Source organism: Phalangium opilio, unplaced genomic scaffold (genome assembly GCF_054372755.1).
Source record: "Phalangium opilio isolate 3A_F unplaced genomic scaffold, DU_Popi_V2 ptg000002l_1, whole genome shotgun sequence".
In the NCBI taxonomy this organism is placed as follows: Eukaryota; Metazoa; Arthropoda; class Arachnida; order Opiliones; family Phalangiidae; genus Phalangium; species Phalangium opilio.
In genome coordinates this window covers 2,581,405-2,609,211 of record NW_028324144.1, presented here as the reverse complement: position 1 = coordinate 2,609,211, position 27,807 = coordinate 2,581,405, and the positions used below count along the sequence as shown (strand labels likewise).

Genomic DNA, 27,807 nt, shown 5'->3' with positions numbered 1-27,807 from the left:
TTTCGAAAAGGGTTAGAAGTTGGAACTATTTCATCAACTTATCATTAAATCATGATAATGTCTACACCCAAAGGGTTATTTATTTCGTATTTTTAGACATAAGAGATTGCGCCCCCCCCCCTTGAAGTACTCAGGTAACTCCACCCAAATTTCATTCAGGCCTAACCTAAAACAAATTTAGTATTTTTCCCAAAAAATTAAATTGCTGATCTATGGATAGAAAAACAACTTAGAAAAAAACTCAACAACTGCGTAATAACAAATTTGCATTTCGGTCCCGAACCATGAATAACAAATTATCATAAAAATAATCAACTACTACCTAAAACAGGTTGAAGGTCATAATACAAAGTTTAGATTAAATTATAGTAGATGTAAAATACAAATACGTTGTTGATTAAAATAAAAAAAATTAAAAGGGGACATGAAATACATTGATAAAATTGAGAAAGAAAATTATTATTCCGATTTTCAAGGCGTTCGTTCTTAGTTCTTTCAGTTTCGTAAACACTCACTGATTAAGAAAAATTTGGGGTTTGGTTCGTTTTATCAAGAATAATATTACACTTATAGGAGGGTGATTCAATATACGACACACAAAAAAACCCAATAAGAAATCCGCTATCAATTCAATGAAGATAAGGCTTTTTTGATTTCATATCGGAGTTTAGTTTTCAACTGTTTTTTTTCCACAATATGTATTTCGTACAATATTTATACAGTGTAAAAGATCAGATCAATAAGTTTGTCCGCAAATCAAATCGTAATGGGGTTTACTTTACTGCTAAAATCAAATTCCCTGATGTTTTACAGGTTTTCCCTGACACGTGACAACCCCGAATTATATATATTAATCCCATATAACGCTTGTCACAAATGTTTAAACGTTTTTCACGGTTTACTAGGCCTAGGGCTTTATAAATCAAAATTTATTTGACCACTGTCCAAAATGAAACCCTAATATGAAATCATTTTCCTGATGTTGTAGACATAGTTTAAAATTTCCCGAGTACCCTGTCCCTGACTTTCCCTTGTCAGGTTTCCCAAAACCCCCTCTGACAATCCCTAAGGTTAATTATGACAATGTTATAAAACTTTTGGCACAAAATTCATAAATTTGTTTGGTTACTATCTAAAATTATTTCTAATTGTATATTTTAAACATTTATCTTTTTACCTGATATTGAAGATAAAATCTCTAAGGACCCTGAGATTTCCCGTGACACCCTCTTAAGATCAATTATGACGTCATAGGGTTAAACTCGATGATATCGTGAGAAAAGTGTGATAACTTTGATCAGCGTTAGGGTCGCCAGTATTTTGTTAATAGAGCATCTCAGGTTTGGATCTGAATGATAATTACTGAATTGAACAGAACTAGAAGCTTTTCATTTTGTTGTAGGTATATAGAATGACTGGCAACACTTGTCCCCACACTATTTACAAATTCCCAATAGAGTGCTGTCAGTTGTGACGTCAGGTCCAAGGTTAAACGTCATGAGTCTGCCTTTAGCAATGGACGGCCATGACAGTTACCGTTTTTTCTTCTGACAGCACTCTATAGAGCTATTTCAGAAGCCTTAGTGTGACGTCACCCATGCTATTTGCCCATAGAACCAAAGCGGTACCAAACATGGCCGCCGACTGCCAAAGCTAAGCCCGTGACGTTTTACCTAGGCACTGACGTCACAACTGAGATACCTCTATTAATCTAACACTCTTTATTCCACTATCCCTTTAAGATTAGAAGCATAGCGTAAAAACCTTTCTACTCAACTAGCAATTTACAAAGAAAGGCAGGAGGACGGTAAATGTTAGGTAAAGAGAACACGTGATCAAAGCTTCAAAAGCCATCAATGCATGGCGGGAAGAGATTTAAGCTATTTTCCCCTCTTCCCTCTCTCTCTCTTTTGGTTAGAGAGAGCGCCAGTCAGCCTGTCTCAAGACTTGCAAAGCGAAAAAAAAAAAAAAAAAACTAACCAGGGGGTAGAATTTTTTTTTTTTTTTCGTACACTTTCAGTTTCAAAAAAAAAAAAAAAATATTGACTAGGGACTTTGGGGGGGATGATAGAGACAAGTTTGTTAGACCTAAGGAATAATTTACTAGGCTAGTAGTGAAAGAAAAGACTTAAAAATTCATCCTTCAACACAATTTAGCCAAGGCTTAACTTTTAAGCCTACTACTGTAACTTTTTTAGGCCAAATATAAAAGTATCTCTTGGAAAACATAACATTACCGCCTACGATTTCTAGAGAATATTAGGGAGATCTAAGAATTATTTTATGGTTTTTCTATTGATTTTTCCCTTTTTTTCCAAAAGAACGCGAAAGTCTATTAACCTAAAGATCTAACATGTTACCCAACCCAATATTATATTAGTCCTTCCTCCGCTGTATGACGGACCACTTTTATCAATATTATTTTATAGGTTGTTTATTTATAGTTTGGGTGTAAACAATTTCGACAATCCTTTTTAAGGAAATACTCCACTAAATTTAGGATTTTATCAAAAGTTCATAGGTTAAGTATTTAGGTTTGTTTCCCCCCCCCCTTTGTTGTTTTTTGTGTTAAATTATAAATGGAATATGTGTTACCTAACAAATTATTTTTGTTTCATTTTGTGTTGAATAAAGTCTTAATTTGTTAGCTGTATTTGAATAAAAAGAGTGTTGACCTACCTCTAAGACAGTATCATCGCCTAAAGCCCAACGAGCTTGTTTACTGTAGCTTTGAAAATCAGGATCAGTTTGAGGTCTTTGATAAAAATAGCCCACCATTGCGTCGTCTTGTGATCTTGCACCGTGCCTTACAGGGGGTAGACTGCTCATTTCCGTTTGACCGTTGGCGAGCATTCCGTGCAGTCCGGTTTCCCAAACCACTTCATTCATACTGCAATAATAATGACTTAACGTTAACGTTAACGTCACAATCTCTCTGAAGTCAATCATAATGGCTATTTTCATTTAAGCCTATTTATTGTTTAAATAAAGGTTGTCTGACATTTTGTTAGATTGTTATTTCTCTAATAAAAAACTACTATGGGTATCAAATAACTACTATAAAATAGAAAAGCACATTTTCAACATCTCTGTTACGCGAAATTCCTATTTATTTTAACGAGTAACAACAAAGTCCAGACATTAAAAGCGAGTTTTATGGTTAGATTTTACATTATTACTAATAAAACACTGACTTACTTTGTTATTTCATTTGTAATTTATTAAAATAAAATTACGAAAAGCTATTTTCGTTCGCCATAAGCCTTTGTTAGTGACTAACTAGTCTCAACATTTTAACTTCACCGTTTCACACATACATACCGCCTATCAAATAACTGATATAAAAAACAGATAAAAAACTGTCCCTAGCACGATTAATTTACTTAAAATAACAATAACATTTGACATATATGTTCGTAATTATTTCCAAATGACTATCGAAGGGGAAATTCGGGTTCTCTCCTAAAAATCTACCAGCGAAAGTTGATATTGATAAATCCTTTGTCGGGGGAATTTTAGTGCCTAGGCCTTTTCGGTTAAAATAGCAAGCAAAACAATGGGGAAACTCAAGCTTGGATTCAATGGCCAAAGATGGCATAGGATAGGTGCGGCTTCTAATACGCAAATAACGAAAATTCTGGGGGTAATTAACAGTAAATAAATGGTCTGACAATAACTTGGATTGTTAGGGAATAATTAGACAAATTAGGGTTTGAAAATTCGTTATATCTTACCGTGATCCAATGGATTTTCGGACACACACTTTTCTCTCTTCTAGAACATATCCGCCATAACATGTGCTTCGAATATCCGATTTTCGAAAGTCAACCGAGGACGTTAGTAAACAGTTTAGTTTTTACGCAATTTTTTTCGTAACCTTTGTATCGAATAATAATTAAACTTGGCCAATTATATTTAAAATTACACGGTACAATTATATCATAATGTCAAGATTGTTTTAATTATTCCAAAATTAATTGGAAATTACGGTAGGATAGGATGATAAAGGCCACCAACTCACTTTCCCCTCAATCTCCGACGAATGGCGGATTTTTTTAGCGAAAGTGGCGCCATCTATCATCAAACTTAGGAAGTAGCCACTCATAAATTTGGCGGGAAACTTGAAGAAAATGCGGGAAACAATCTTAACTGAGCTGAAAATAAGCCCTTTTTTAATCTCAATCGTTAGGCCTAAATTAAAAAAGTAAAAACAAATTTCGCAAACGATGAATTCATTCAACAATTTAATATACATTTTTACACCAACATATAATAAAATATTCAACATTACAATAAAAGTTTTTGACATTTCTGTTGAACTTTTAATATTAAGGAGAAAATAGTCGACGTAATTGTCTTTTTCAGATTTAAAAATAGTTTGATTTAACATTAGATTTGATAGTTTTAAAATAATTTAAGAGTTTACGACAGTAATTGATTTATTTAATAACAGGAGGAATGACTAATCCCCCATAAACCAAGGCTTATTGCGCGATTATAACAGAAAAATCCGGGGTTTATTATACATATATTTAGAGTCTAAAGCAGACGACGCGTCATTTTGACCCAGATTTTTCTGTTAAAAACTTAAAATGGCGCGATAAGCCTTGGCAGTCGAAACCCCGCCCTTTTCGCGGTCCGCCTATCTTTGAACAGTGATAAATTGATCATTTTAAGTTAATGTAGTTTAGAAACACCACTTTAACGATATATAACTCTCAGATCAACAGACAACAGCTAACATTAATAAACATTGCCCCCCTATTAATATTAAATTAATTATTTATTTATTAATCACCCATATTTTGATCCTAAGGAATGTGTTTCATTGAAAAAATATAACTTTAAAAATAAAATTAAATTAATTTAGTGTAATGTGACATTCTCCTTAAATGTTTTAAAAATACTACAACTAATTTAAATAAAACGCGTTAAAAGTACTTACTTTCCTTCCCCCCCCCCCGGTGCCCCGCCCTGTTTTTGTTTACCTTCCTGACTGTAAATTAAGTTAATTAACTTAATTAAGGTTTATTTAAGACTCGTGTTTCTCCCTTGTTGATAAATCTAAATCACTTTTGTTATGATTGATACTTTCCTCGTTATTTTCATCTTTTGTTCCGACTCCCCAAGGTTGCAATTCCGCTGAACCAAATATTAGGAAAATAGCGGTTGTAAAGACGTAACAACCAATTGCTAAATAAAATACTATTGACCAACGAGCCAGTGTTTGCTATTTTAATTAAAAAAATAATTAATTAATTAAAAAATTTATTTTTAAAATTAAACCACATTAAATTAATTAATTAATTTAATAAACTTGCATTTCCGTTCGTTAATAATCCAACAACCCATGGAACCATAAAACCAGCGATATTAGCAAAGCCATTTGTAATTCCCATCAATGTTCCTGCAAAATTAAAATTTAATTAACCATTTTATTTGAATTAATTAATTATAATTTAATTAATAAAATTAAATATAAATTAATTAATTACCAGCAAAATCAGGCGCCATATCTACGTGTGTTACGCAATAACCAGGATAACTGAATCCATTAAATGCCATTGATAAAGCAAAAAACGCTAAACTGGCTTTAAAATTGCATCCTAATAAAATTACGCCTAAAAGACAAACAGCTGGTCCAATAAATGCTAAGGGAAATTTGAAAAATTATAAATTAATTATTTAATTAATCAAGTTAAAAGAAAAGTTCAGGTAACATTACATTATACCTTAAAAGAACAGCCTTTTTCTAAATATAAAAGGAAATTAATATTAAAAAAACAAAATAATGATCTCTTATTACAATATCATCAATATGATAATTAGTACATTTAATTAGTCTTAAAAACGACATGGATTGGTTTAGTGGCGTCTGCTAAATCGAACCTCTTACTCCTTGGGGATTGGTTGAATTCAGACCAATGAGAGAGAGGTAGGGGGAAAGAGGTTCTGGCTAGCAGACGCCACTAAACCAATGGCGGATTAGTCCTTGATTGTTTTTAAGACTAATTAATTAAAAATGCTAATTTATTAATTTCCTTTTATATTTAGAAAAAGGCCCTTTTTTTAAGGCATAATGTTATGTTACCTGAAATATTAATGTCTTAATTAATATTTCTTACCAACGGTGTTGCAAAATTTCCTAATGAATGACGTGCTAAATTTTCCTTTCCTTCTAACAACATCCGCCAAATAGGCCGATCCCCAACCAACAATAGCTTGCAATAAATAAGGAATTGCGTTAAAGGCCCCATTCTAAGGAAAGAAATTACAAATTTTTAGTTTAATGTTGATTTCCTAAACTAAAATAATATAAAATTAACTTAATCTCTCACATCTTTAACGTCAAAATGCATAATATTCTTCATATAAGTAGGAAGTTCCGTTAACAAAGTGTAAAATCCCCAATTTTGTCCAAAATGTGCAATTGCCAAAGCATAAACTGCGGGACAAGTTGCAATTGCCCTCCAAGGTGTTTTAGATTTCTGCGAAAAATGATTAATTTATAATTAATTTAACTTTTTTCTAATTACTTATTAATTTATAATTATTTTATCATTTTTCCTAATTAATTATTAATTTATAATTAATTAAATTTTTTTCTAATTAATTATTAATTTATAATTTAATTTTTTTCTAATTAATTATTAATTAATTATTAATTTATAATTAATTTATAATTAATTTATAATTAATTTAATTTTTTTCAAATTAATTATTAATTTATAATTAATTTAATTTTTTTCAAATTAATTATTAATTTATAATTATTTTAATTTTTTTCAAATTAAATTACATTTTGGGCTTTTTCATCTCCCTGACTTTCCTCAATGTAACGTAACTCTTCCGGACTAATTCTAGGATGTTCAGCAGGTGACGAAGACACCAGAAGGGCCCAGAAAACAAACCAAACGCATCCGGTAAATCCAAAAACGTAAAAAACAGCCGGCCATCCTCCCAAGAAATCCGAATCGCATAATATTCCAGATATTGGCATGGCTATAACCGTTCCTATTTGGGCTCCGCTATAAATCAGCGTTGATTGCAATCCTCTTTCTGATTTTGGCATCCAACGAGCCAACATGGCGTGCATGGCTGGGAAAGTCACCCCTTCTCCAAGACCCTCTAGTATTCTGACAATAATCAATGCGGAAACGTGTAATCTAGCAGCCAAAGGCGTCAGTAATGTCAAAGCCGCAGTTGTCAAAACTCCTCCACCAAAAAGCCATTTGGTCCCTAATGATTCGGCCAATCTTCCTCCGGGAATTTGAGTGACGACGTAACCGTAGAAGAACGCTCCTAAAATAATCCCCTGCAGCGACTCGTCCCAATCAAATTCTCCGGCTTTTGGAATGTGAGTGGTTTTATTACTACTCAAGTCAGCGTCATCGAGCGAACATTCCTCCGTCATATTATCCGTTTTGTTTAAAGTAATAACCATAGCAACCATGGCTACGTTTAAATTGACTCTCAAAGCGTATACATTGACGAAACCCAGAAAGGAAAGTAAGGTCAAGATGTAACGAGTAGGGATTTTCTGCGTAAACCCTGAAATGAGGAACGAATAAATGTCCCATATGTTAAGAGTTTGAATTTTTTCTGTTTAAAATGCAGTCTTCTTTCATACCGCTCTTTTTGTACCCATCTCCTTCGATTAAATCAGTAGTACTTGCGTATTTAGCTATTTTACCATACAACTCACTATCACTAAAACGTTCATCTGATGAACTAGTAGCGGCAGATTCTCCGCTAAGCAACTTCCTAGTTTCTTCCCTAGCATTGTGTCTCATCATATCTTAACCTCTAAAATTTAACTCTAATTTAATTTTATAACATCTTTACAGTATTCCGGGAAGATGTTTTTAAATTGTTTTATATTCAACAAGTGGAAAGTCTAGCTAAAGTACCCCTATTCTTAACCACTCCAGTCCTCAACCATATGTTTTCAACAAAGGCTTAACGCTAACATAGTATTAAAGTTTAATAAGAATGGTATTTTAGGATTTTAGAAGCTTAAATATGGATTTTAACCCCGATTAGCGGTTTCATATTTCAAAAATTTCACACTGATAACAATATTTGACTTAAATTTCTTTAAAGAGATAAAGCAATGAGTACTATCTGTCAAAAAGTACAAAAAAATAAATTGACATAAAACAGACGACGTTATTGGACCAATCAGACGCCTTTCATTACGAACGTCATAAAAGCACTTTTGTAATTGGCGGGTTTGAATTGGTGGCCTTTTGAATATGCTTATGGTATGGGAAATTTTAAATCCTTATCGAATGATACAAAATTAAAATAAATCAAGTTCAGGCGAAATCTGCATGGACTAGAATATTTGTAGAGCTAAAAATAAACTGTCTCCTACCCTCGACAACTAAAACAATAATTCTAAAACTACTAGCCTACGTACTAATTAGCTAAATGAACATATCTAAATAATTTTTATACTGAATAACTTTTCTATAAAATCAAATCAAATTACTTACCGGGTAATAAAGCCGCGATACAGCTATTCTTAGAAGAAATGGGTTTCTTTCCATTATTGTCGATAATTTGATCAGTACTAGAATGAAAAGGCATATTTAATTTTGTTTGGCACTACGAGGCAAAGAAAACTCCGTCATAAACGAAAGACTTAAAAACAACCTAATAAAACTCTCGAGAAAGACCTGATGGGGTTGGAAAGGTAGATTAGTAAAAAACGTGATTTTTATCTCACCTGTCTGTTCATCCTCCCTCTATTAGAGATACCCTAATATTTTAATCCCACCCTCTCAACGTCAATACTTTACAAAACAATTGATGTATTACTTGGCCATGAGATTAAATCGAACATACTCACTAAAATATTTGATTAAACCCATTATGGAATGACGGTGAATCGGTCGAGTTTGATAAACTAATCATTATTAAGATAAAGAGAAACCACCGACAAAGCTTCTTCTCAACTAGAGGATTAAACTGTTTTTATGTTGCAAGGTTTCTTAGTAAAATTCATGTTGAAACCGCGAGAAGAATGACCCTCAAAAAAAAGCTAAGCCTAACGTGCACCTTATTCTTCAAACAAAATGCCACACATGCCAAATGTAAAAAAAATTGCAATTCTTAATTTAGCTTTTAAAAACACTTGAAATTACTTTAAGATTGGATTAAGGCCAATTTTTCTTTTCTTTTCGACGATGTCATCAAAATTTTGCATTCAAATTTCGCGGTTACAGTCACGTGTTTTTTTGGGAGTTCTTAAACTGCTTATTTCCGTTCCTGTAGCTAAGAGTTTGTGGAAAATGGCGGGTACGCGTATGCCGGGTTTTTAACGCGCCAAATTTGTCCTGCTCTAAAACACGTGGTTTATACGATTTTGACAGTTCATATATTTGGGCTTAAATAGAATTAATTCATAACTAACTGTGAATAACGTTTAAGACGAGTTTAAATCATGAAATTGGTGAGTAAAGCTGTTTAAAAAGATACTTAAGCTTATATAAACAAAGATATTATAAATAGGCGACAAAATAGGCTTCAAAATTAATGTGCTATTTGCAGTATTGCTTAAGTGGTCACCCTTCTAGACCATGCAGCGTTTTAAAGTTCAAAAACACAACTGTAATGTTAGATAGTGCTCTGGATATGACCTCAGTTCTATTTTTTCTACCATTACCCTTAGTCCACAGGTATTAATTAATTAAGCACGATACTAATCTTAATATCGATTAATTAAGACTAATAATTAATTAAATAGTCAAAGATTAGCAACATTGCCTACTTGGACACCACGCGAATGTAAGGATCCACATTTAGAAGGAGTACGTGATTATTTGCAACATCAAGATCATGATCCTCGGTAATTGCCATTATTGACTATGTTTACGTTACGTTATTTTTCTTAGGAATTACGAGACTGCGCTGGACATATATTTGTCGATAGTCCACCCGAATTTTGTTTACCAGAGGTAGGTAATTACTAGAAATAAGTAAAGGATTATCATATTAAGTGTTATATAAACTGTGAATTCAATACAGAATGGTTTAGTAGATTACTCCGAAGTGGATGTAATATTAATCTCAAATTATCAAAATATGCTTGCCTTGCCGTATTTAACGGAAGGTACTGATTTTAAAGGAGTTGTTTACGCGACGGAACCAACTTTACAGATAGCTAGGTTAACTAAAATAATATAATATAATACACCCGAATCTATGCAGTAATAATTCAATGTTTCAATATTGAATTACGCTTTTTAACGTTCAACGTAGACAATTTATGGAGGAATTAGTTCACTACATTGAAAGAACGCCCAAAGTTAAGTTAGCGAGTAGATGGAAGCAAGCAGATGTTTTAAGGTAACAGTCATGAATTATAGTTCTCAAGGTCGCAAAAGGAATTCATATAGCTAATAGGAAACATTGTTAATTTGTATGTGGGCTCAGGGTCGGATTAAGCAATTTTTCACCCGGGGGCCGAGATAGTGTGCGCCCCCTTAAGTCGGAAAAAACGGATCAGCAAATGTCCCTAAGGGGGAATAGTTAAACTCAATGCGCCCCCAACAAGCCTTGCGCCCGGGGGCCAGTGCCCCCCCCCCTTAATCCGGCTCTGTGTGGGCGGGGCTTGAAAACTTACTATCCCGTCACGCCTCATGGCGTCTTTCTAACTGTCGTTTCATTGTTTGGTAGCAACGCGAGCTCAGGCCCCATAGTGCAACAAGCAGCAACATAGATAATTCGCGAGGTAAAATTCGTCATACATTGTGATTAGTCTAGCTCTAGCCACAAATACCGCACGCCATGATATGGTCAGAAAATGGCTACACAATAGGGACTTGGCAATTGGGGCTTAACTCCGCCCCCAGCGCCATTATGGTATGTTTTTTTTAACAGAATGAAAGCTATATAAGCCCCTCCTGCTCCTGGTATGTTTTTTAGCACTAGTGGAAGGTAGCCTGACGTTGCATGACGTAGTACTGCCAAGTCCCTATAGAGTGGTACTGAGAGGGGAGGAGCTACGGAGACGTGACGTCAATATTGGTTGTTTAAATTGTGTGACCTGACGACTTCCAATATGGTCGCCAAAACCGAGGTAGGGTGTGACGTCACGTCGAGAAAGTTCGTGTGTCGGAAACTATTATTCCTATTAGCTGTATGCATTCCTGGGGGGGTATACAATCATTAGAACAAATGTATTTTTAAAGAATACTACCCGCACCGCTATGCGACGCCATAAAACCACCTTCATGGAAACACCTTTACACTATGAAAGAAGTTAACAGCAGTTTATCGAAGGTCAAAGTCGTTGGCTTTGCCGAAAATATGGTAGGGTCCAAACTTCATAACAAATTCGTGACGTAAATTCGGGGAAATGATCTTATTAACGCAAATACAGGACATATTTGGAAGTCTCAAAGTTTCCCCTGTTAGTTCGGGATATTGTTTGGGCAGTTGTAATTGGATTATACAGAGTGACCACGAAAAGATTGGTTACGTTTCCGCATCGTCTACTTTAACTACGCACCCCAAACCCATGGAACACGGCTTCTTAAAGAACGCCGATGTTTTAATCCTCAGTAGTTTAACTCAAACACCGCAATTTCATCCTGATAATATGTTAGCGGAACTTTGCGTCGTTGTCGGTTTGTAACATTAACGTTGGCGATACGTTTTGAGGGAAACAAACTGAAACGTATCTAAATTCTAGCCCATACTGTAAGAAGTGGAGGAAACGTACTAATTCCTTGTTACCCATCGGGGATTACTTACGATTTATTCGAATGTCTCGCTGGACATTTGGAATCAACTGGGAATAATATGGTTCCGATGTATTTTTTGTCGCCCGTTGCTGACCACTCGTTAGCGTATTCCAATATCTTAGCTGAATGGTACTAATGAGAAAAACATAAATAAATTAACATAGAACGTGTGTAAAACCGTACGGAACGGAACTAATTTGCGTGTGAATGTGTAGGTTATCGGAAACGAAACAATCAAAGGTTTATTTACCGGAAGAACCTTTTCCACACGCTCAATTAGTTAAAAATGGGAGATTAAAACATTTTCCTGGAATTAAGGGTATTTAATATATATTATGGAAGTTAAAACTATTTAATTATGGCGATTAACATTAATTAATTAATTAATGCCCCTCTGGGTAATAGCCGAAAAATTTAACAACGAATTTCGAACGCCGTGCATTGTTTTTGCCGGACATCCTTCGCTTCGATTCGGGGATGCCGTTCATTTCATGGAATTATGGGGGAATAATCATAATAACGTGACGATTTTTACGGGTAGGGTCATTAATATTAATTATTACCTTACTAAACTTAATTAAAATTAATTAATTGTCTTTAGAACCCGATTTCCCGTACTTTGAAGCCATCGCGCCGTTCCAACCTTTAGCTATGAAAGTTTTAAATTACCCTATCGATACCAGTCTTAATTTCAATCAAGCTAATAAATTAATACGCGATTTAAAACCAAGTAATCTTGTAATACCACGACAGTATTTAAACCCAACTTCTTTACAACACGCTGCTACTGATTCCTCAATTGACGCGGTAAGAAATTGAACTCCTTTGAACTACATTATCATGGAGCGATTAGAACTAATTACTTTATACTATAGGAATGTCCGATACTAACATTTAAAAGAGGCGATGTTTTGGATATCCCGATTAAGAGAAAGTTTGAAAAAATCAAATTAGATCCCGAAGTAAATTAAATTTAATTAATTTAATTTAATTAAGGTTAAATTAAATTAAACTTGTTGTAATTCAAATTTATCTCCTTCAAACAAAATTGTAATTATAGTTGGCGACACTGGTAACTCCGACCGAAGTCAAACCAGGATTAAGTATCGCTACCGTAACCGGTTCTTTAGTAGCGAAAGATAATAAATATATCCTTAAAGTATACTTTATTTTTAATGAATAAAAAAAGGTTTTAGGTTTAATTTATTCGATAAAAAACCGGTTTTTTTAGCCTGAAGTTACAAATCAAGTTCAACCCTCTAATAAAAGAAAGTTCGAACAAGAAGACGTCAGTTGTCCTTCTCATTACATGTGGGGTTCATTAGATATCGGACAATTCGTTCAAAAGTTAAATAAATCCGGGATTAAAGACGTCAAAGTTGAAGATTTACCGAATGGATATATTATACATTTGGTAAGTAATTAATTTAATTTAATTTAATTAATTAAACAGCGTTTTTTTTTCAGTCGCGAGAAGACATTCTAATTCAAGTTGACGCTCATTCGACGCATATTATTTGCGAAGGAGATTCAACTCAACGTGTTAAAGTTCGAGATATCTTAGTTCAATGTTTGAATAAATTTTAAAAACTTACCTGAATTGAATTGAACTGTAATGAACTCAATAAATAAATATATTCATTTTAAAATGAAATTGTTGTACTTAACTTTTATTTTAACAATACAATACAATACAATACATGAAAAGGCACCTCAGAGTAACGTACTGTCATTTCTTAATTACTTTGTTGTAGAATCAACGTACATGACAAAATTACTGTTTGTATCGTCGTGATTTATCTCAAATTCATTTGAAATAACTCTCTCTGTAATTTTAGTGGAGTGGTTTTTAATTGGGATATAATTTAATTATAATTAATTAATTAAAAAGAAAAGAAAGGGTTTTTTTTTGTTACCTTCGCATATTGATTGAGGTTCATCTTGAGTCGAAAAAATGACAACTTCACCAGTTTCAAAGTTAGTATGGGTGTAAACCTCACCGGGAACGTTCGAAGCATCCATATATTGGTTGTCAATTTCACTTATTTGGTTGGCGAAATGCATTAAGGTATTTGGAGCTTCGGCTTCGAGTTCCGCCTGGTCTTCACCTTCACCTCCATCACCGTCAACGTAAACCACGTTGACATCTTGGTTATCATTTTTGCTTTGTTCGTTATTAGAATAATCGCTGTATTGATAGTCCTCGTCTTCGGAGGTTGAAGTAACGTCGCTGGTATCGTCTTTTACCTTTTTCTTACGTTTCGGCATCACTTTTTTCGTATTTCCTAATTTCTTATCGAACTTTTGTTGTTGTTGTTGTTGTTCATCGCAAATCACCATCATTTTATCAACAACGTTCATATCTTTCCATTCGTGTTCGTATTCCGAGTGTTTCTTTTTCAAATGTCTCAATATAGATCTTTTCAATTTAACCAGTACTTTGCAATACTTGCAAGAGTAACTTTGATTACTGTGAATATGCGCCATGTGCTTTCGCAACTGATGAGGCTAAATTCGAAAAAGGTCGTTCATTTAAAGGTATAATGTTATGTTACATGAAGTTGAACTTTAAATTTTTAAATACAAGTATTAAAATCATTTTGCCAAACCTTGAGGTAAGATTTTCCGCAAATTTGGCATTTAATATTTTTACCAAATTTGTGAACTCTTTCGTGATTATCCAGAGAATCTTTGCCCGAAAAATTCTTCGGGCAAAATGAGCAATAGTATCGTTTATTTTTATCATGCGTGTCCAAATGCTTATTTAAATTCCCCAATTGTAGAAATTTCTGAATTTAAAAACGACATTAGAAATTACTACGATAATTTTTGAGTTATTCGTCGTGAAACACTAACTTTATCGCAAAGGTGACAAGCAAAGTCTCTAATTCCTTCGTGATACTTTATATGCATTCTCAAACTTCCTTTGCATTTAAAAAGTTGCGGGCAGTAAGGACACGGTAACGTTTTTTCACCGTGCGTCAATATATGCCTTTCCATGCCCTTTTTACGTAAAAATTTTCTATTGCAAATGTTGCAAGTGAAACGTTTTTCGTCATGAACGATGCTAAGTTTGTTATATTTTTTTTGAAAATTTATTATTAGTCCTTGTTGATACTTAAAAAATGATAATACGTCATTAATACCTGTGATGTTTTAACTTATTTTTGGTAGCGAAAGTATTGTTACAAACATGACAAGTAAAGGATTGATTTTTCATTGCTTCCAATTCTTCCGCGGGCTAAATTAAATTAAGTTTTTCAAATTAAATTTAAGCGATACTCGGGGGGATTGTAATTAAGATTTAGTAACCAACAAACCAATGGTGGTGGATCATTATGATTTTCTTCGATACGATGTTGTTTCAAGTTACAAAACGCAGCGAAAACTTGGTTACAGACTTTGCATTTAAACTCTCTTTCGAAACAAGCGTGTTGATTTAGTTCGTGGTTACTATGGGCTCGGTGTCCGCATATTTGGCACTCAAAGGGGACTGAGTGACGATAAGTGTGAGTTCGATACTCGATTAAATCCGTGAAAACTTCGTTACAAAACGAGCAATTTATACGACCATCTTCGTCCATAGTATCGTGACCGCGGTAAGTTTTAGCGGGAAACTCTAGTTTCATACACGCGGCTACGTGTTCCTTCAAAGACATTAAACTGCTAAGCCATCGTCCGCAAAACTGACAAGTAAATTCGCCAGTATGTATTGGCAAATGCGCTTCGTATCGGCTTTTGCAATGAAAGATTTTATTGCAAGTTTTGCACTCGTAATTTCTCCCATCATCATCCTCATCTTTATCTTTATCTTTATCTTTCTTTTTTTTCGAATCAGTTTTTTCAGGGGCTATAGCCTTGCAATGAATTGTATGAGCTCTTAACTTACTCTAAAAAAACGTAAAACACATTAAAAATACACGATCAACTCGGAAGAAATGGGGTATTATTTCACTAACTCTGAAATGATATCTTTTTCCGCATTTTTTGCAGGGAAATCTAGGATTAGAATGATAGCAATATTTGTGATTTTTCAAACCCTCCTGGGTTAAGCATTTCTTATTGCATACGTCGCAAATCCATTCTTTCGGATTTGCTTCGCAAAAATGATTTTTTATACTGGATTGGCACGAATAAACTTTTTTGCACATTCTGCAGTAGAAATCTCCGGTGTGTTTTTGCAAGTGACGATAATTATTGTGTCTGCCTACGTTGGTCTTTCCGCACAAATCGCAAGTGTATTTGTCATTGTTTTCGAATTCTGGCTCCCAATCATCGTCTTTTTCAGCTTCACCATCATTTTGGTCTTCACCCTCTGACGCTTCATCTCCTGTATCTTTACCTTTAGCAGTTTCATCTTTACAATTCTTTTCAGATTCCTCCACACCTTTACTTTTGTCCTCAACATCTTTATCTTTTTCTTGAACATCTTTATCTTTCTCTTGAACATCTTTATCTTTTCCCTCAACATCTTTATCTTTGCCTTCAACATCTTTATCTTCGTCTTGAACATCTTTATCTTTTTCTTGAACATCTTTATCTTTTTCTTGAACACCTTTATCTTCTTCTTGAACATCTTTATCTTTTTCTTGAACATCTTTATCTTTGTCTTTGTCTTCACCACCTTTAATTCTTTCTTGAGCTTCGCGTCTGGTCATTAACTTTAACTTGTGTAAATTCTTTTTATGAGTCCCGGTCGCTTCAAAATGCGATTTTAAATCAAACGCCAGCTCTACGGCATCAGGGAATTTCTTATCGCAAATGGAACACGTCCAAGTTTCGAGCTTGGCGGTAATCCCCAGCACTTCATTCCCATAAGTAGCGGCTAGATCTTTAAAAAAATCTTTCTTATACTTTTCCATAGTTTGTTCGGCCACACCCCCTTCTCTCGATTTAATTGAAGTAATTGCGTATTTCTTAATGACTGGTATCGCTTTCCCGGACCTTGTTTTTAAATACTCCGTCTTTTCAACTACAGGGACTGATCTTATAGATTCGGAATTACGTAAGGCCTTTTTAATACCGGGAATTGGTGGTGGTTGAAGTTTCTTCAAAATGACAGACAATTCCGGAGCATAAATTCGTTTCTTTATGGGACTTGTAGATTCAGAATTACTTAAGGCCCTTTTAATATCGGGAATTGGTTGTCCTTTCTTCAAAATTGCAGATACTTCCGGAGTCAAACTACGTTTCCTCAATGAACGTCGTATTTCCGTAGAATCCTTCTCAACGGGGTCAGGTGGTTTATAGGAAGAATCTGAATCTTCAGATAGACATAAAGGGACATCATTGGAATCGCTACTCGATTCATCATTAGCCGGAACCTTTTTCGTAGTACCCGTTTTTGGCGTTGAAGGGTTTGTCAACAATTTGCTGTCAACTTTAACGGACCCTGAACCAGTATCTATGTTGATAACTATTGGAGATGTATCTATTTTTTCCGGGATTTCTTTAGCTTGGTTCAAAATACTCAAGGTACTGGCCAAAGTACTTGGTTTTGCACTAGTTCCACCACTAGATAATGTATCTAGGTTTTCGGGGATTTCTTTAGCTTGGTTCAAAGTACTGGCCAAAGTACTTGGCTTTGCGCTAGTCCCACTGGATAATTTGATAACAGTAGGTTTACTGACTGTTTTAACAGTTCCTGAAGTATCTGTAGGACTGGTTGTTTGGGCAGTTTCCGTATTAACTAATTGGACAGATAATTCGGCACTATTCATTGCCGACTCTAGTACCTGAACAGTACTAGAAACACCAGATAATTGTACAGACGGACTGGAATCAGTTGAAACTGGTGTGTTTGGCGTCATGAAAGTATTTGTATTGCTAGTTAAAAAGGCCAACTTTTGGGTAATAGTTCCTTGCAAGTCATTATTTTCGATTTCATCTTCATCAATATATATGATAGTTCTGGGACCATTTTTAACAAAATCTCCGTAATAATTCGAGGGATCCAAAATTTTAATAACCTGACGATGAGTTTCTACTTCTTGAGACATAGTTCCGGATATTTTGTCAATGTTTTTACGATAAGTTTTTGAAAAACCGACAAGAAGTTCTTCCCCAGGGTTTAATTGTCTATTAGTGCAGAAATAGATTTGTTTGTTCATTTGGTACGCGATTACATTGTTTTGTTTGTAAGGCGTTGAAAAATTAACCAATGACATCCAATTGCACTTATGCTCATCGCTGCAATCTAACTCTAATACTTTTCCATCATCTTCGAAAATCTAAAGAGTTAACAAATTATTCTCCCTCAGTTTTAACCCAACACGTTCGAAATTTATTTCTGACACACGTTTTTTCGACATAGCTTATTATAGAGTAATTTCTTTCCCATTTAGGGGAACGTCATAATCCTCTACCTCTTACCTTAGTGATATCCCCCTTTCCGGCGGGAGGGTGGGCAGACCATTTTGGGTGACGTAAAAAAGGGGGTAAGCAAGCAACCCTCGTTATCGGGACATACAAGGGGGACGGGGGTTGATACATTTGCCGTCTCGGGGCATGCACTCTCATGATACAAAATGACTACAGCGCAGGCGTCAAAATGCGAGATGGAAGGCATAGTTTTACCCCCTTGTCTTTCCCTCTTAGTTACATCCCTCTTATTACAAAGCTGCCCCCCCCCCACCCCAACGTCGATTCTCACTTGTGGACAAGTGGTTCTAGAACTAGCTCTCACTCTCAGTAAGTCTCTAGCATTACGAAGTGTCATACTTATGGAACATATCTTATAAACTTATGCTAGTAGCTCTCTATAGTGTGCTACCACGAAGCTAGGGGGGAAAAACTGTGACGTCAATATTGGGTCCCGAATTTGTATTGCCCAAGCTGACGACGTCTCGCGACTGCCAATATGGTCGCCTGAAAATAAGGTAAGAGATAAGAGCATGTGACGTCACTACAAAGTTCGTGGTAACACACTTTACTGTTGGGAGAGGCAAAAGGGGTGTGGCTAAAGATGACATCTCCCCTTTCAACTAAAATGGCGGCTTAGTTAACAAATTGGGGGAATGATCCTGATTGGCTAAGTATTGGCCTGACGTTTTTTAGGGAAGATTTTCAAAACTTTGCCCCCTCCCTCCCCCCCATAACCAGATAAATTATATTTACCTTGTAGCCTGTAGGACTTTTCTTATTAAGGATTTTAGGTGCTTGAAGTGGTCCAAATATGGTGTTATTTGCAATACTGGTTTTGGCTACAACCATTAATTTCTTGAAGGTGTCTTCCAATGGTACAATGAGCAAATTATCCGGAAGAGTTAGTCTAGCTCTTGATGGAACTGGTTTATCCAAAACTTTGAGACCCGCTAATATTTTAGGGCATTTCTCAGTTTGGTGTTCATTTCCACATAGACAACATTCTACACAAGGTTTTTCTTTTGGCGAAATGGCTTTCGTGGTAGATTGAACACTCTGCTTTAAACGCCAATTATTTGAGATGCTAGCAGTACGGATTGAAGTTAAAGTGGCACTGCCACTTGCTTTGTCCGACATTTTCAGTTACAGTAGCAACACAACGCGTAATGATAAGAGTTTTCCCGTCGTATTTATGTATTTTTTCACTGATTCACTAAATTCACAATTGTTCGTATTTGTATTTATAATCAAACGTAAACAAGCATGGATTAACTACCGTTAGTTAACCCATGGCACAAGTTCACAAAAAAAGACGACACTTATTTTGGCAAAGGCTTAATCCAAAATTACCATAATGCGGCCTTGACCCGGTTTAAGAAGAAAAACTTTCGATAATACTTTTTGAATATTAACAGTCTAACTTTCATTTTTATATTAAAATAAACATTAATAATTAATTACAAATGCAACACTTCCAAACCTTTGATTTTCCATTCACATAACTGTGTTTTACATTTTTAATCAAGCGGACAAGCAGCCGAAAAAAGCCTAGTTCAATTCAGTTTACCTCCTCTCGCGAATGACATTACATGGCGGAGAACTCAACTGAAAGCGTGGACGACATGACGTAAACAAATAAAGCCTAGGCTTAAGTTTTCCGACGTATTTCACTTATGACATTTTACAAGAAAAAATTTCGCTTAATTTGTTCATTATAGCGATAATTAGTTCGATTATTTATAATCAAAACCATCAAAAATTGCTAAGCCTAATTTCAGTCGTTACGGCCCGACCGTTGGAAGAGTCACTCTATCGAGAGAGAGGCCCGTACTCCCGGAATCCTATTGGGCGAAAGGCGGGAGAGCTTCGTAGCCGTTTCCCTTCTTTTTCCCGTCGGGCGCGCGAGCTTGTTTTTCCGCGGACTGTGTGGACGAGAGAGATATTTTCCTCCCGCGCGGCGCCTGCGTATAATCGTTGGAACTTCCGTCACGGTCAGACGGGAAGCTCGGCGTTCCTCGTAGAAACTATCGCTTAGAATCATATTTTTAAAGGCGAAATCTTTAATTACTAATCTTAACTAATAGATCAAGTTGAGGCGAACGTTTTAGCGATTTTAACCCGCTATCAGGATCATTCTTTTAGGTAAAAAGTTGTAGTTTTTCGGTACCGCGAAAATGGCGTCCGCCTCGCGTAGCAAGAAGGGAGGCAAACGGCAAGCTCCGTCGGAAAACCTCTCGCTTCAAGTCGTCGATGAAGAACCGTTGGCTAAAAAGGCCAAAGTTCCCGACGAAGTAGGCAAAATTAAAATCAAGAAAGAAGTTTTGGAAGGTATGTAGGCCGTTTATATCGTAGTAAAGCTATCAAAAAAGTGTTTTTTCCGGGTTGTCTACCGAAATTTCGTTAAACAAAGATGGGTGTTGGTCGAATTCTCTCTCGTTGTCGTCGGGAGAGTTTTCTCTAGCGGAGGCGGCCTGAAAATCTCGCCGCCATGGTAGCGGCACAGTTTTGGCTAGGCGTAGAGCGGCGTGACGCGACGGAGGGATCGGTGTAGGGGGGACGCCCAGCCTCTCCGGTTCAAAATGGGGGAAACAACCCCGCTATCATCCTATTCCTTCTTCGCTGCTGCCTTTCTCTAGTCGTCTCTCCATAGTTTTCTCTACCCGTTGCTGGCCCTGCTATCTCGGGCGGGTTTCGAAAACCTTAGAAAGCATGGCCGACGTTCCTTCCGTCTCTTCTCTGGCCCGAAAACTCGCAGTCGCAAATCGATGCCCCCAAAAATATCTAGGCGCCAAAAGTACGTTGCAACGCGGCGTCGAGAGAACCGGTTTCCTTCCACGGTAAAAACTAACCGCTGACGTTTATTAAACGTAGATTGACGTTGAAAAAAAATATTGTACTTTTCTATAATCATCATCTACGAGACAATATTTAACACTTTAATTTCTGTATCCAAAAACCACTTCGAGACTTCCTAGACCTGTCACGTTTTTTTCAGGAATGAGTCACAAAAATCGTGACAGCTTGTAAATAAAAAAAAATGTTACAAATTGGGTTTTAACCCTTCCGTGTGGGTTGCCTTGGTTTTATCATTTAACATAGTAACGGAAATGCCCCGTTTATTTTGGGCCCCAAAAGGCCGGGAGCGTAGTACGGACCCCTTTTCTTTTATACGGGGTCGGGTCCCCGAAGGAAGTATCTATGTAGAACGGCTGAAGCGGGCGGCCTTAAGCGTAGGGTGTCGACCGGATTTCGTAACCCGGCGCCTTTTCGTTGGGCATTTCGGCATTAATCGAGTGGTGTAGGCTTATTTTAGTACGCGGAGATTCTAGCGAGGAGTGAAGGGGGAGAGACGGTGCCGTTCTCTCGCGTCGACGTAGCCCGGTACGGGTTAGGCGCACCCCGACGAGGCCAAATAGGATGATAGCAGCACACGCCAGGACACGCTCCCTTCTCTCTCTCCCCGCGGGAACCCTCCGCTACACCCCACCGTAGAACTTTCGTCACAGGTTATTGGCTAGAGCCCGACTTACTCGTCTAGACACACCACGGCCGCTACACCGGGCGGAAGCCGGGGTTAACATTCACGGCGACCACTCATCCCTTCTTCCGGGGCAAATCTCATATTCCACCCCGATACAATACAACCTACAAATGTACACAATCTTTACAGACCAATAAATAAAAATTATTTACGGATAATTATTCCTATTTAAAACTAAAATTAATGCTGATTAAATTTGTTTCAGAAGGTTCAGATTCTCAGGGGCATGCCACGGAAGATGCGGCTGCCGCAACTGCGGTTAAAGCCCCGAAAAAGAGTAATTTTAATTTTTTTATCATTAACGGGGTTTTTTTTTAATTTCTATCGACCTGATTTTAAAATTTTACGAAAAGAAAAATTTTCCGCGTAAGCACGTGGTATTTTTGAATTTCGCGCCTTTTTTTTTATTCTAACTCCTCCCTAATCGTGAAGGTGTATTCTGATTGGCTAATGGGAAACTGGCGCCAAATTTAAACCGCCAGAACGAGATCATAATCGCGAATGCGATCTCCGCGTAAGCACGTGGTATTTTTGAATTTCGCGCCTTTTTTATTCTACTCCTCCCGAATCGTAAAGGTGTATCGTGATTGGCTAATGAGAAACTGGCGCCAAATTTAAACCGCCATTACGAGATTATAATCGCGAATGCGATCTTTTAAATAACAAAAGTTATTTTATTAAATAGTTTTAGATCAGTTAAAAATGATTTAAAATTACATAAAAATTAAATTAAATAAAATTTTTAGTGTTGGCTTTTGATTGGACAACGGAAGATTTGAGTGTATTAATTTCGAACATAGCGGCTTGTCTTCCAAAAAGCGATAATATTAAATACAGTACTTTGATTGAGAAATTGGATTGGGAAAAAGTTCGTTTCTCGACTTATTCCGGAACGGAATGTAAAGAAAAATGGATGCAAATTATGACTAGAGTAATTTAAATTAAACTTAAAAACAATAAAATCCGTAACTAATTAAGTTAATTAACAGTTGCGAAGGTTTAGAACCTTAACTGACATGGTTATAGACGCGAAAGAATGGTTGAAACATCCGTGGGCGTCTTACAGCAATTCCAAAAAACAAGTACATTAAACGCATTTACGCCGTGTAGTTTCGCTTTGAAATGATTCAAATGACGTTTTTTACATCATTTAGAAACACCCTGATTTGCCTAAAAAACCCCTGACACCGTACTTCAGATACTTTTTAGAAAAACGTGAAAAATACAGTCGAGAACATCCCGAATTATCGATGACTGATTTGGCTAAAATATTATCTAAAAAGTTTCAGCAGCTACCCGATAAGAAAAAACAAAAATACAAAGACAGCTACGAGAGAGAGAACGAAACTTATAAAGAAACTTTGGAAAAGTTCAAGTAATTGAACTTAATTAAATAGGTTTAAATTTAAAGTCGATTAGATTTAATGGGTTTCATTTGTCTTATAGAAAGGAACATCCCGAAGAATTCCCCGCACCCGAATCCAAAAGTTCGGCATCAACGAGTAGCGCCCCTCATCCGCCGCAAGAAGGTCCGGCTAAACCAATGACCCCTTATCAATTATTCCAAATGGACAGACTTAAACGTCCGGAATATACTCAATTGGACAAAAAGGAGGCGACGGAACGAATCAGGAAACAATGGAACGCATTGTCGGATGGAAAAAGAATCAAATGGATACGTAAATCGGTTCAAGAAGAACATCGGTACGAGGCCGAACTTTTGCAGTATCAAGAAATGCATCCCGCTTTTAAACCAGAAACGATGAAAGCGGTTTTAAGTAAAGCGGAAAAGGAATTAAAAGATCGTTACGACGGAAAACCTGAAAGACCTCCTAAGTATAAATGCTGCAGTTGAGGCTTCGATGTTAAAAACGCGGGTCTAACATGAAAAAACTTGTTTTGCAGCTCGGGTTATAGTTTATTCTCGAAGATAATGTTAAGGGAATTGAAGGACGTGCCTTCAAAAGAAAAAATGGCGGAGATTTCTAAAAGATGGAAGATTTTAAGCGATAGCGATCGTTTGGAATATAATAAACAAGCCCAAAAAGTATAACAAACTTCTCTTAACGTTAATGTTACTTTTCATCAAAGTAACACGTTGAAATCTGTTAACAGGCCAATCAGAAATACAAAGAAAAGTATCAGGTTTACTTGAATAGTTTAGTAACGGAGGATCGTCAGAAATTAGAAGGCGAAATGGCTTTAAAAAATAAGAAAAAAGCCCCAACGGCCGCGCAAATTGCCGCCGCGGAGAAATTAGAATCTAAGAAAAACGCCGCAGCTGCAGCTACAGCCGCCGCGGCAGCTGCCGCAGCAGTTGTCATCCCTCAACCGACACCAATACCTCAACCGAACGGTATCGCCGCTAAAGTTATGGCAATCTCAAAGAGCCAAAAGAAAGGAATAACTCCCTTACTATTCTATCAACAAGAAAAATTCCACGTTTACGTTCAAAAAAATCCGACTCTTTCCAAAACTGAGATTATGAGAATGATTAATAAGGATTTTAACGATTTACCGGACAAAAAGAAGGTAGAAACGATACTCTTAATTAAACTCGGTAAACATTATAACTAAGTATCCTTCCTCTCAGGATAAATACAAAAAAATGGTTGAAGAGGCGAAAAACATGAATTTAAACGACACCACCGCGAATTCCGCCATTGTAGCAGCTGTTCCCGCCACAACACCCGTTAAAAAGGAACCATCCGATGCCAGCAAGCGTAAATTATTCAAAGGGGAACCCAAAAAACCACCTCAGTACGCAAAAAAAAATCAATTAGCTAAGCTTATTCCTGATCAGCGCCACCTACCCATAGCGGCGACTTTGAGAACTACTGTAAGCGGTAAGCCAATCAGATGTCGCTAAAATCTGGTGACGTCACTGACTGGCACTCTCGGGTCTTACCAAAAATGACGTCACCAGATTTTAGCGACATCTGATTGGCTTGCCGATTACAGTAGTTCTCAAAGTCACCGCTATGGGTAGATGGCGCTGATCAGGAATAAGGCTAATTTAAAGTTGAAATAATTCCCCTAATTTCGACTTTAAAGTTTAAATTCGCTTTTTGCAGAAGTGGATACGGAGTATTTTCAACGGAAATGTTAAGTATCCTAACTAACATCGATCCAAAATTAAGAATGGCCGAGATCGCGAAGAGATGGAGGAGTATGGGCGAACCCGAAAAAGAAAAATACAAAAAGAAAGCCCAAGATATGCTTAAAAAATATAATAAAGATCTGCACAAGTTTCTAAGCGTAAGATACACACAGCAAACATCGGCAGCGAAAACCAAAATTGTCAGTTGTCTTATGAAAGTAACTTTTACAGAATCTCCCGGAGGAAGATTTGAAAGAATACTATAAACTTCGCGCAAAAGGAACTAAAAAAGGCGGTAAACTCGCCTTACCCCCTGCAGCTGCACCCAAAGTAAAGGAAGAGGTAGATAAAACGTTGCGTTGCACGTAAAGTGTAAAGTGTAGTTAATAACGTTACCATTCATGTTTTGTAGAAGAAATCCGACTCCGATAGCTCAGACGACGATGATTCCTCGGATAATTCGGATGATCAATCAGGGGAAGGTGGTTCCGGATCGGGATCAGATGAATCCGGAAGTGATTCGGATGACGATGACGATTCCGATGATGATAACAACAAGAAGGTAACGGTAAGTTGACAACCAACCAGTTATTTTTATATTAATTAATTAATTTAATTAATTAACTTGTTAATATAGTTAATTATAGTTACCTTTTAGTTAAGAAAGGAAATGGGTTTTCTTTTGTCTTTACAGGAACAAAAGAACCAAGAAAGTAGTTCAGGCGATAGTGACAGTGAAAGTGAATCCGGAAGTGGTAGTAGTGATGATAGTAGTGACTCTGGTTCCGATAGCGAAGAGGAATAGAATGCGTATGGTAGTAACTCGAGAATGGGGGGGTTTGTTTGTTTGTTTGTTTGGTTGGTTTTATAAACAACAGTGCCTAAATGGATTAAGTGTGGCCTTAACATCAAATTTAACACTGGGTAGGAGACTTCCGTGGGAGTTTAACGAGAGAGAGAAAAGACAAACAACAGGGTGCTTAATAAGTGTTAAATAATTAAAATAAATAATTGAAAGGTTTTAACAACAAACAAGGATAAAATAATTTTGTAGATCATGACAAAATCATAATTATCAAATGAATCATTGATTGCGGGGAAAAAATACGGGACTTCGGGTACCTATTTTTCGTCTGCTAGTTTTTTTTTTCTCCTCATTGACAAGAGATCTTACGTCTCTCGCGTAAAAATCATCTTTTTCTTAATTTTCTTCTTAAAAAGGGAATTATTTTTAGTTTACATTCCTAATTAATTAACATAAAAAGGTCATCATTTTAATTATAATTAACTGTGAATTTAGTTCCCATCGTCGCCATTTTGTTTTCTTTTTCTTTATAATTTTACTTGTCATCATTGTTATTATTAAAAAATAAAATCCCATTTTTTTTTCTTCCCTTTTCTCTTTTATTTTCTTTTTAATCTATACTTAATTAAGGTATGAATTAATTAAAAGATAAGTATCGAAAGATGCTTATTGCTAACTAAATCTATAAAAAAATAAATAATAGTTAACGAATTTTATTAGGCTTTCGTTGGTTTTAATCTTGTCATCCATAAATGTTAATAAAAAATAAAATAAAACAAAAACGATCAGGTCATTTTACAGTGACAATTTTATCGAGTAATCTTAGCCAATTACGTTAGTACTAAAGCGAAATATTGGTTTTACTACAAAACCAAGCAATTGTAGCACCAATTGCAGTCGGTAACGATATATTTTATGTACTTTTCTAATAAGTATATAAACAAAATGTAAATAAATAAAAACAGAACTTCCGAGATGACTCCTTCTTCTTTGCGTCCTTCTTTTGTTACATTGTATGGTTTACCTAACGTAATATCGAAGAGGATAACCCCTAAAGATCACTTAATCATACAGAACTCCATATCTTGTGGGATTTCCATGGAAATACTGGCTTTCATTGATAATTTCGTTATATAGTTGTTTGTAACGAATTATCAATGGTTGAAGTGTTGTAGCGTTTTCCATTGAGGTTGCCCGAGATCGCTACGTAATTTCTTGTTACACGTCATCGCTATAGCACGGAGGACGGAGCGGTTGAGATCAATCCAGGATGGAGCGACTGGCATCCGTCGTAATATCGAAGAGGATAACCCCTAAAGATCACTTAATCATACAGAACTCATATTTTGTGGCCTTTTCATGGAAATACTGGACTTTCATTGATAATTTCGTTATATCGTCGTTTGTAACAAATTATCTATAGTTGAAGTGTTGTAACGTTGAATATTAGCGTTTTCCATTGAGGTTTCGACGTATTTTCTTGTTACGTCATCGCTCTAGCACGGTGGACCTGATCTAGTTGCTCCTAATGAGAATTTTTCCGAGCAGTTTTGAATCCTCATCAGGCGCTCGATTTTGGTTCCGCGTCCAGAGATTATACCCTTTTTGCTCAGTCTCTCGCGTCGGAACGGTTGGGATCAACACTGGCCTCCGTCTCGGAGCCGCTCGTTTTTCCCCAATGAAAGACGAATTTGTTTTCGGAGTGCTCGGATCACCCCAATGGAACGAACGACTTGTTATCCCCGAAATATCTCCTTTCATTCAACCAGGGTTTTAATTATTTATCGAACTTTCCATGATACTTAAGTCATGGCCTTTCGTGTCTTAAAAGGCTACAAATGAAGACTGAGGGCGAAATTTGGAACTTGGTGCAAGTGTGCGAGTTTCAAACAACGCACCATTAAGTAATCTTCCACCTTCCTTGATAACAAAGGTATTAAGACCAGTGTATTTTAAGGATTGATGGATTAAACAAGTGTGTATGTTATCAGGGATAGATTTAATTTTAGAAGTAGGAATGGAGTCTAACGGTTAGTATTTACTTCAGTTATTCCGACTCATAGACCACCCAGTATAGAGCCCCTCCCTCCAACACGTAATAACGAAAAGTTTAAATTATCTTATTAGCTGCTCACTTAAACTCCGTTTTGATGACGTTGCTGACGGGGACGGCGAAAAACACAGAATTACTTTTTACCTCTGTCGCTATAACCCGTCCGTCTCTTCTTTCATACCCCCCCCCCCG

The 27,807-nt window shown here is 36.2% G+C and overlaps 5 protein-coding genes across 11 annotated transcripts in view; 2 read left to right on the top strand and 3 right to left on the bottom strand.

Moving 5' to 3' along the window:
- pum (pumilio) overlaps positions 1 to 4,051 on the bottom strand; it is a 39,936-nt gene extending 35,885 nt beyond the window's left edge. For all 4 annotated transcript variants that reach the window (XM_089836984.1, XM_089837123.1, XM_089837186.1 and 1 more), the window contains exons 1-2: positions 3,735 to 4,051; positions 2,680 to 2,890 (exon numbers count right to left, since the gene is read on the bottom strand). In XM_089836984.1, the coding sequence (XP_089693110.1) occupies positions 2,680 to 2,889 (210 nt within the window). In that variant the 5' untranslated portion in view covers position 2,890; positions 3,735 to 4,051. The remainder of the gene's footprint in view (positions 1 to 2,679; positions 2,891 to 3,734) is intronic.
- Positions 4,052 to 4,215: 164 nt separating this feature from the next.
- MFS10 (major facilitator superfamily transporter 10) lies at positions 4,216 to 8,168 on the bottom strand. The gene is made up of 7 exons (XM_089837361.1): positions 7,631 to 8,168; positions 6,800 to 7,551; positions 6,339 to 6,488; positions 6,126 to 6,258; positions 5,496 to 5,651; positions 5,322 to 5,407; positions 4,216 to 5,230 (listed from the first exon to the last, which is right to left on the bottom strand). The coding sequence occupies exons 1-7, from the start codon at positions 7,794 to 7,796 to the stop codon at positions 5,033 to 5,035; spliced, it is 1,641 nt and encodes a 546-aa protein (XP_089693487.1). The 5' UTR covers positions 7,797 to 8,168; the 3' UTR covers positions 4,216 to 5,032.
- Positions 8,169 to 9,270: 1,102 nt separating this feature from the next.
- On the top strand, positions 9,271 to 13,407 carry IntS9 (integrator complex subunit 9). 2 transcript variants are annotated; one of them, XM_089835846.1, is made up of 16 exons: positions 9,271 to 9,457; positions 9,556 to 9,683; positions 9,752 to 9,815; positions 9,900 to 9,962; positions 10,033 to 10,172; positions 10,267 to 10,353; positions 11,199 to 11,319; positions 11,390 to 11,636; positions 11,702 to 11,882; positions 11,969 to 12,072; positions 12,159 to 12,290; positions 12,355 to 12,560; positions 12,629 to 12,715; positions 12,814 to 12,912; positions 12,985 to 13,167; positions 13,207 to 13,407. In XM_089835846.1, exons 1-16 carry the CDS (start codon positions 9,449 to 9,451, stop codon positions 13,237 to 13,239), a joined length of 1,884 nt encoding a protein of 627 aa, XP_089691972.1. In that variant the 5' UTR covers positions 9,271 to 9,448; the 3' UTR covers positions 13,240 to 13,407. The 2 variants fall into 2 exon arrangements, with proteins under 2 accessions (XP_089691972.1, XP_089691949.1); XM_089835823.1 differs by having other exon boundaries at positions 9,272 to 9,457; positions 13,221 to 13,407.
- On the bottom strand, positions 13,395 to 19,562 carry LOC149718240 (uncharacterized). 2 transcript variants are annotated; one of them, XM_089835580.1, is made up of 9 exons: positions 18,870 to 19,562; positions 16,309 to 17,983; positions 15,713 to 16,161; positions 15,074 to 15,643; positions 14,900 to 14,994; positions 14,610 to 14,820; positions 14,363 to 14,542; positions 13,670 to 14,261; positions 13,395 to 13,579 (listed from the first exon to the last, which is right to left on the bottom strand). In XM_089835580.1, the coding sequence occupies exons 1-9, from the start codon at positions 19,251 to 19,253 to the stop codon at positions 13,494 to 13,496; spliced, it is 4,242 nt and encodes a 1,413-aa protein (XP_089691706.1). In that variant the 5' UTR covers positions 19,254 to 19,562; the 3' UTR covers positions 13,395 to 13,493. The 2 variants fall into 2 exon arrangements, with proteins under 2 accessions (XP_089691706.1, XP_089691640.1); XM_089835514.1 differs by having other exon boundaries at positions 15,713 to 17,983.
- Positions 19,563 to 20,290: 728 nt separating this feature from the next.
- Positions 20,291 to 26,541, top strand: LOC149718239 (nucleolar transcription factor 1-A-like). Of its 2 annotated transcripts, none has more exons than XM_089835742.1 (13): positions 20,291 to 20,444; positions 21,866 to 21,934; positions 22,404 to 22,588; positions 22,647 to 22,739; positions 22,812 to 23,032; positions 23,104 to 23,493; positions 23,563 to 23,704; positions 23,773 to 24,189; positions 24,251 to 24,417; positions 24,732 to 24,915; positions 24,989 to 25,099; positions 25,170 to 25,325; positions 25,452 to 26,541. In XM_089835742.1, the coding sequence occupies exons 1-13, from the start codon at positions 20,291 to 20,293 to the stop codon at positions 25,560 to 25,562; spliced, it is 2,400 nt and encodes a 799-aa protein (XP_089691868.1). In that variant the 3' UTR covers positions 25,563 to 26,541. The 2 variants fall into 2 exon arrangements, with proteins under 2 accessions (XP_089691868.1, XP_089691817.1); XM_089835691.1 differs by having other exon boundaries at positions 21,863 to 21,934.
- Positions 26,542 to 27,807: the final 1,266 nt, after the last annotated feature.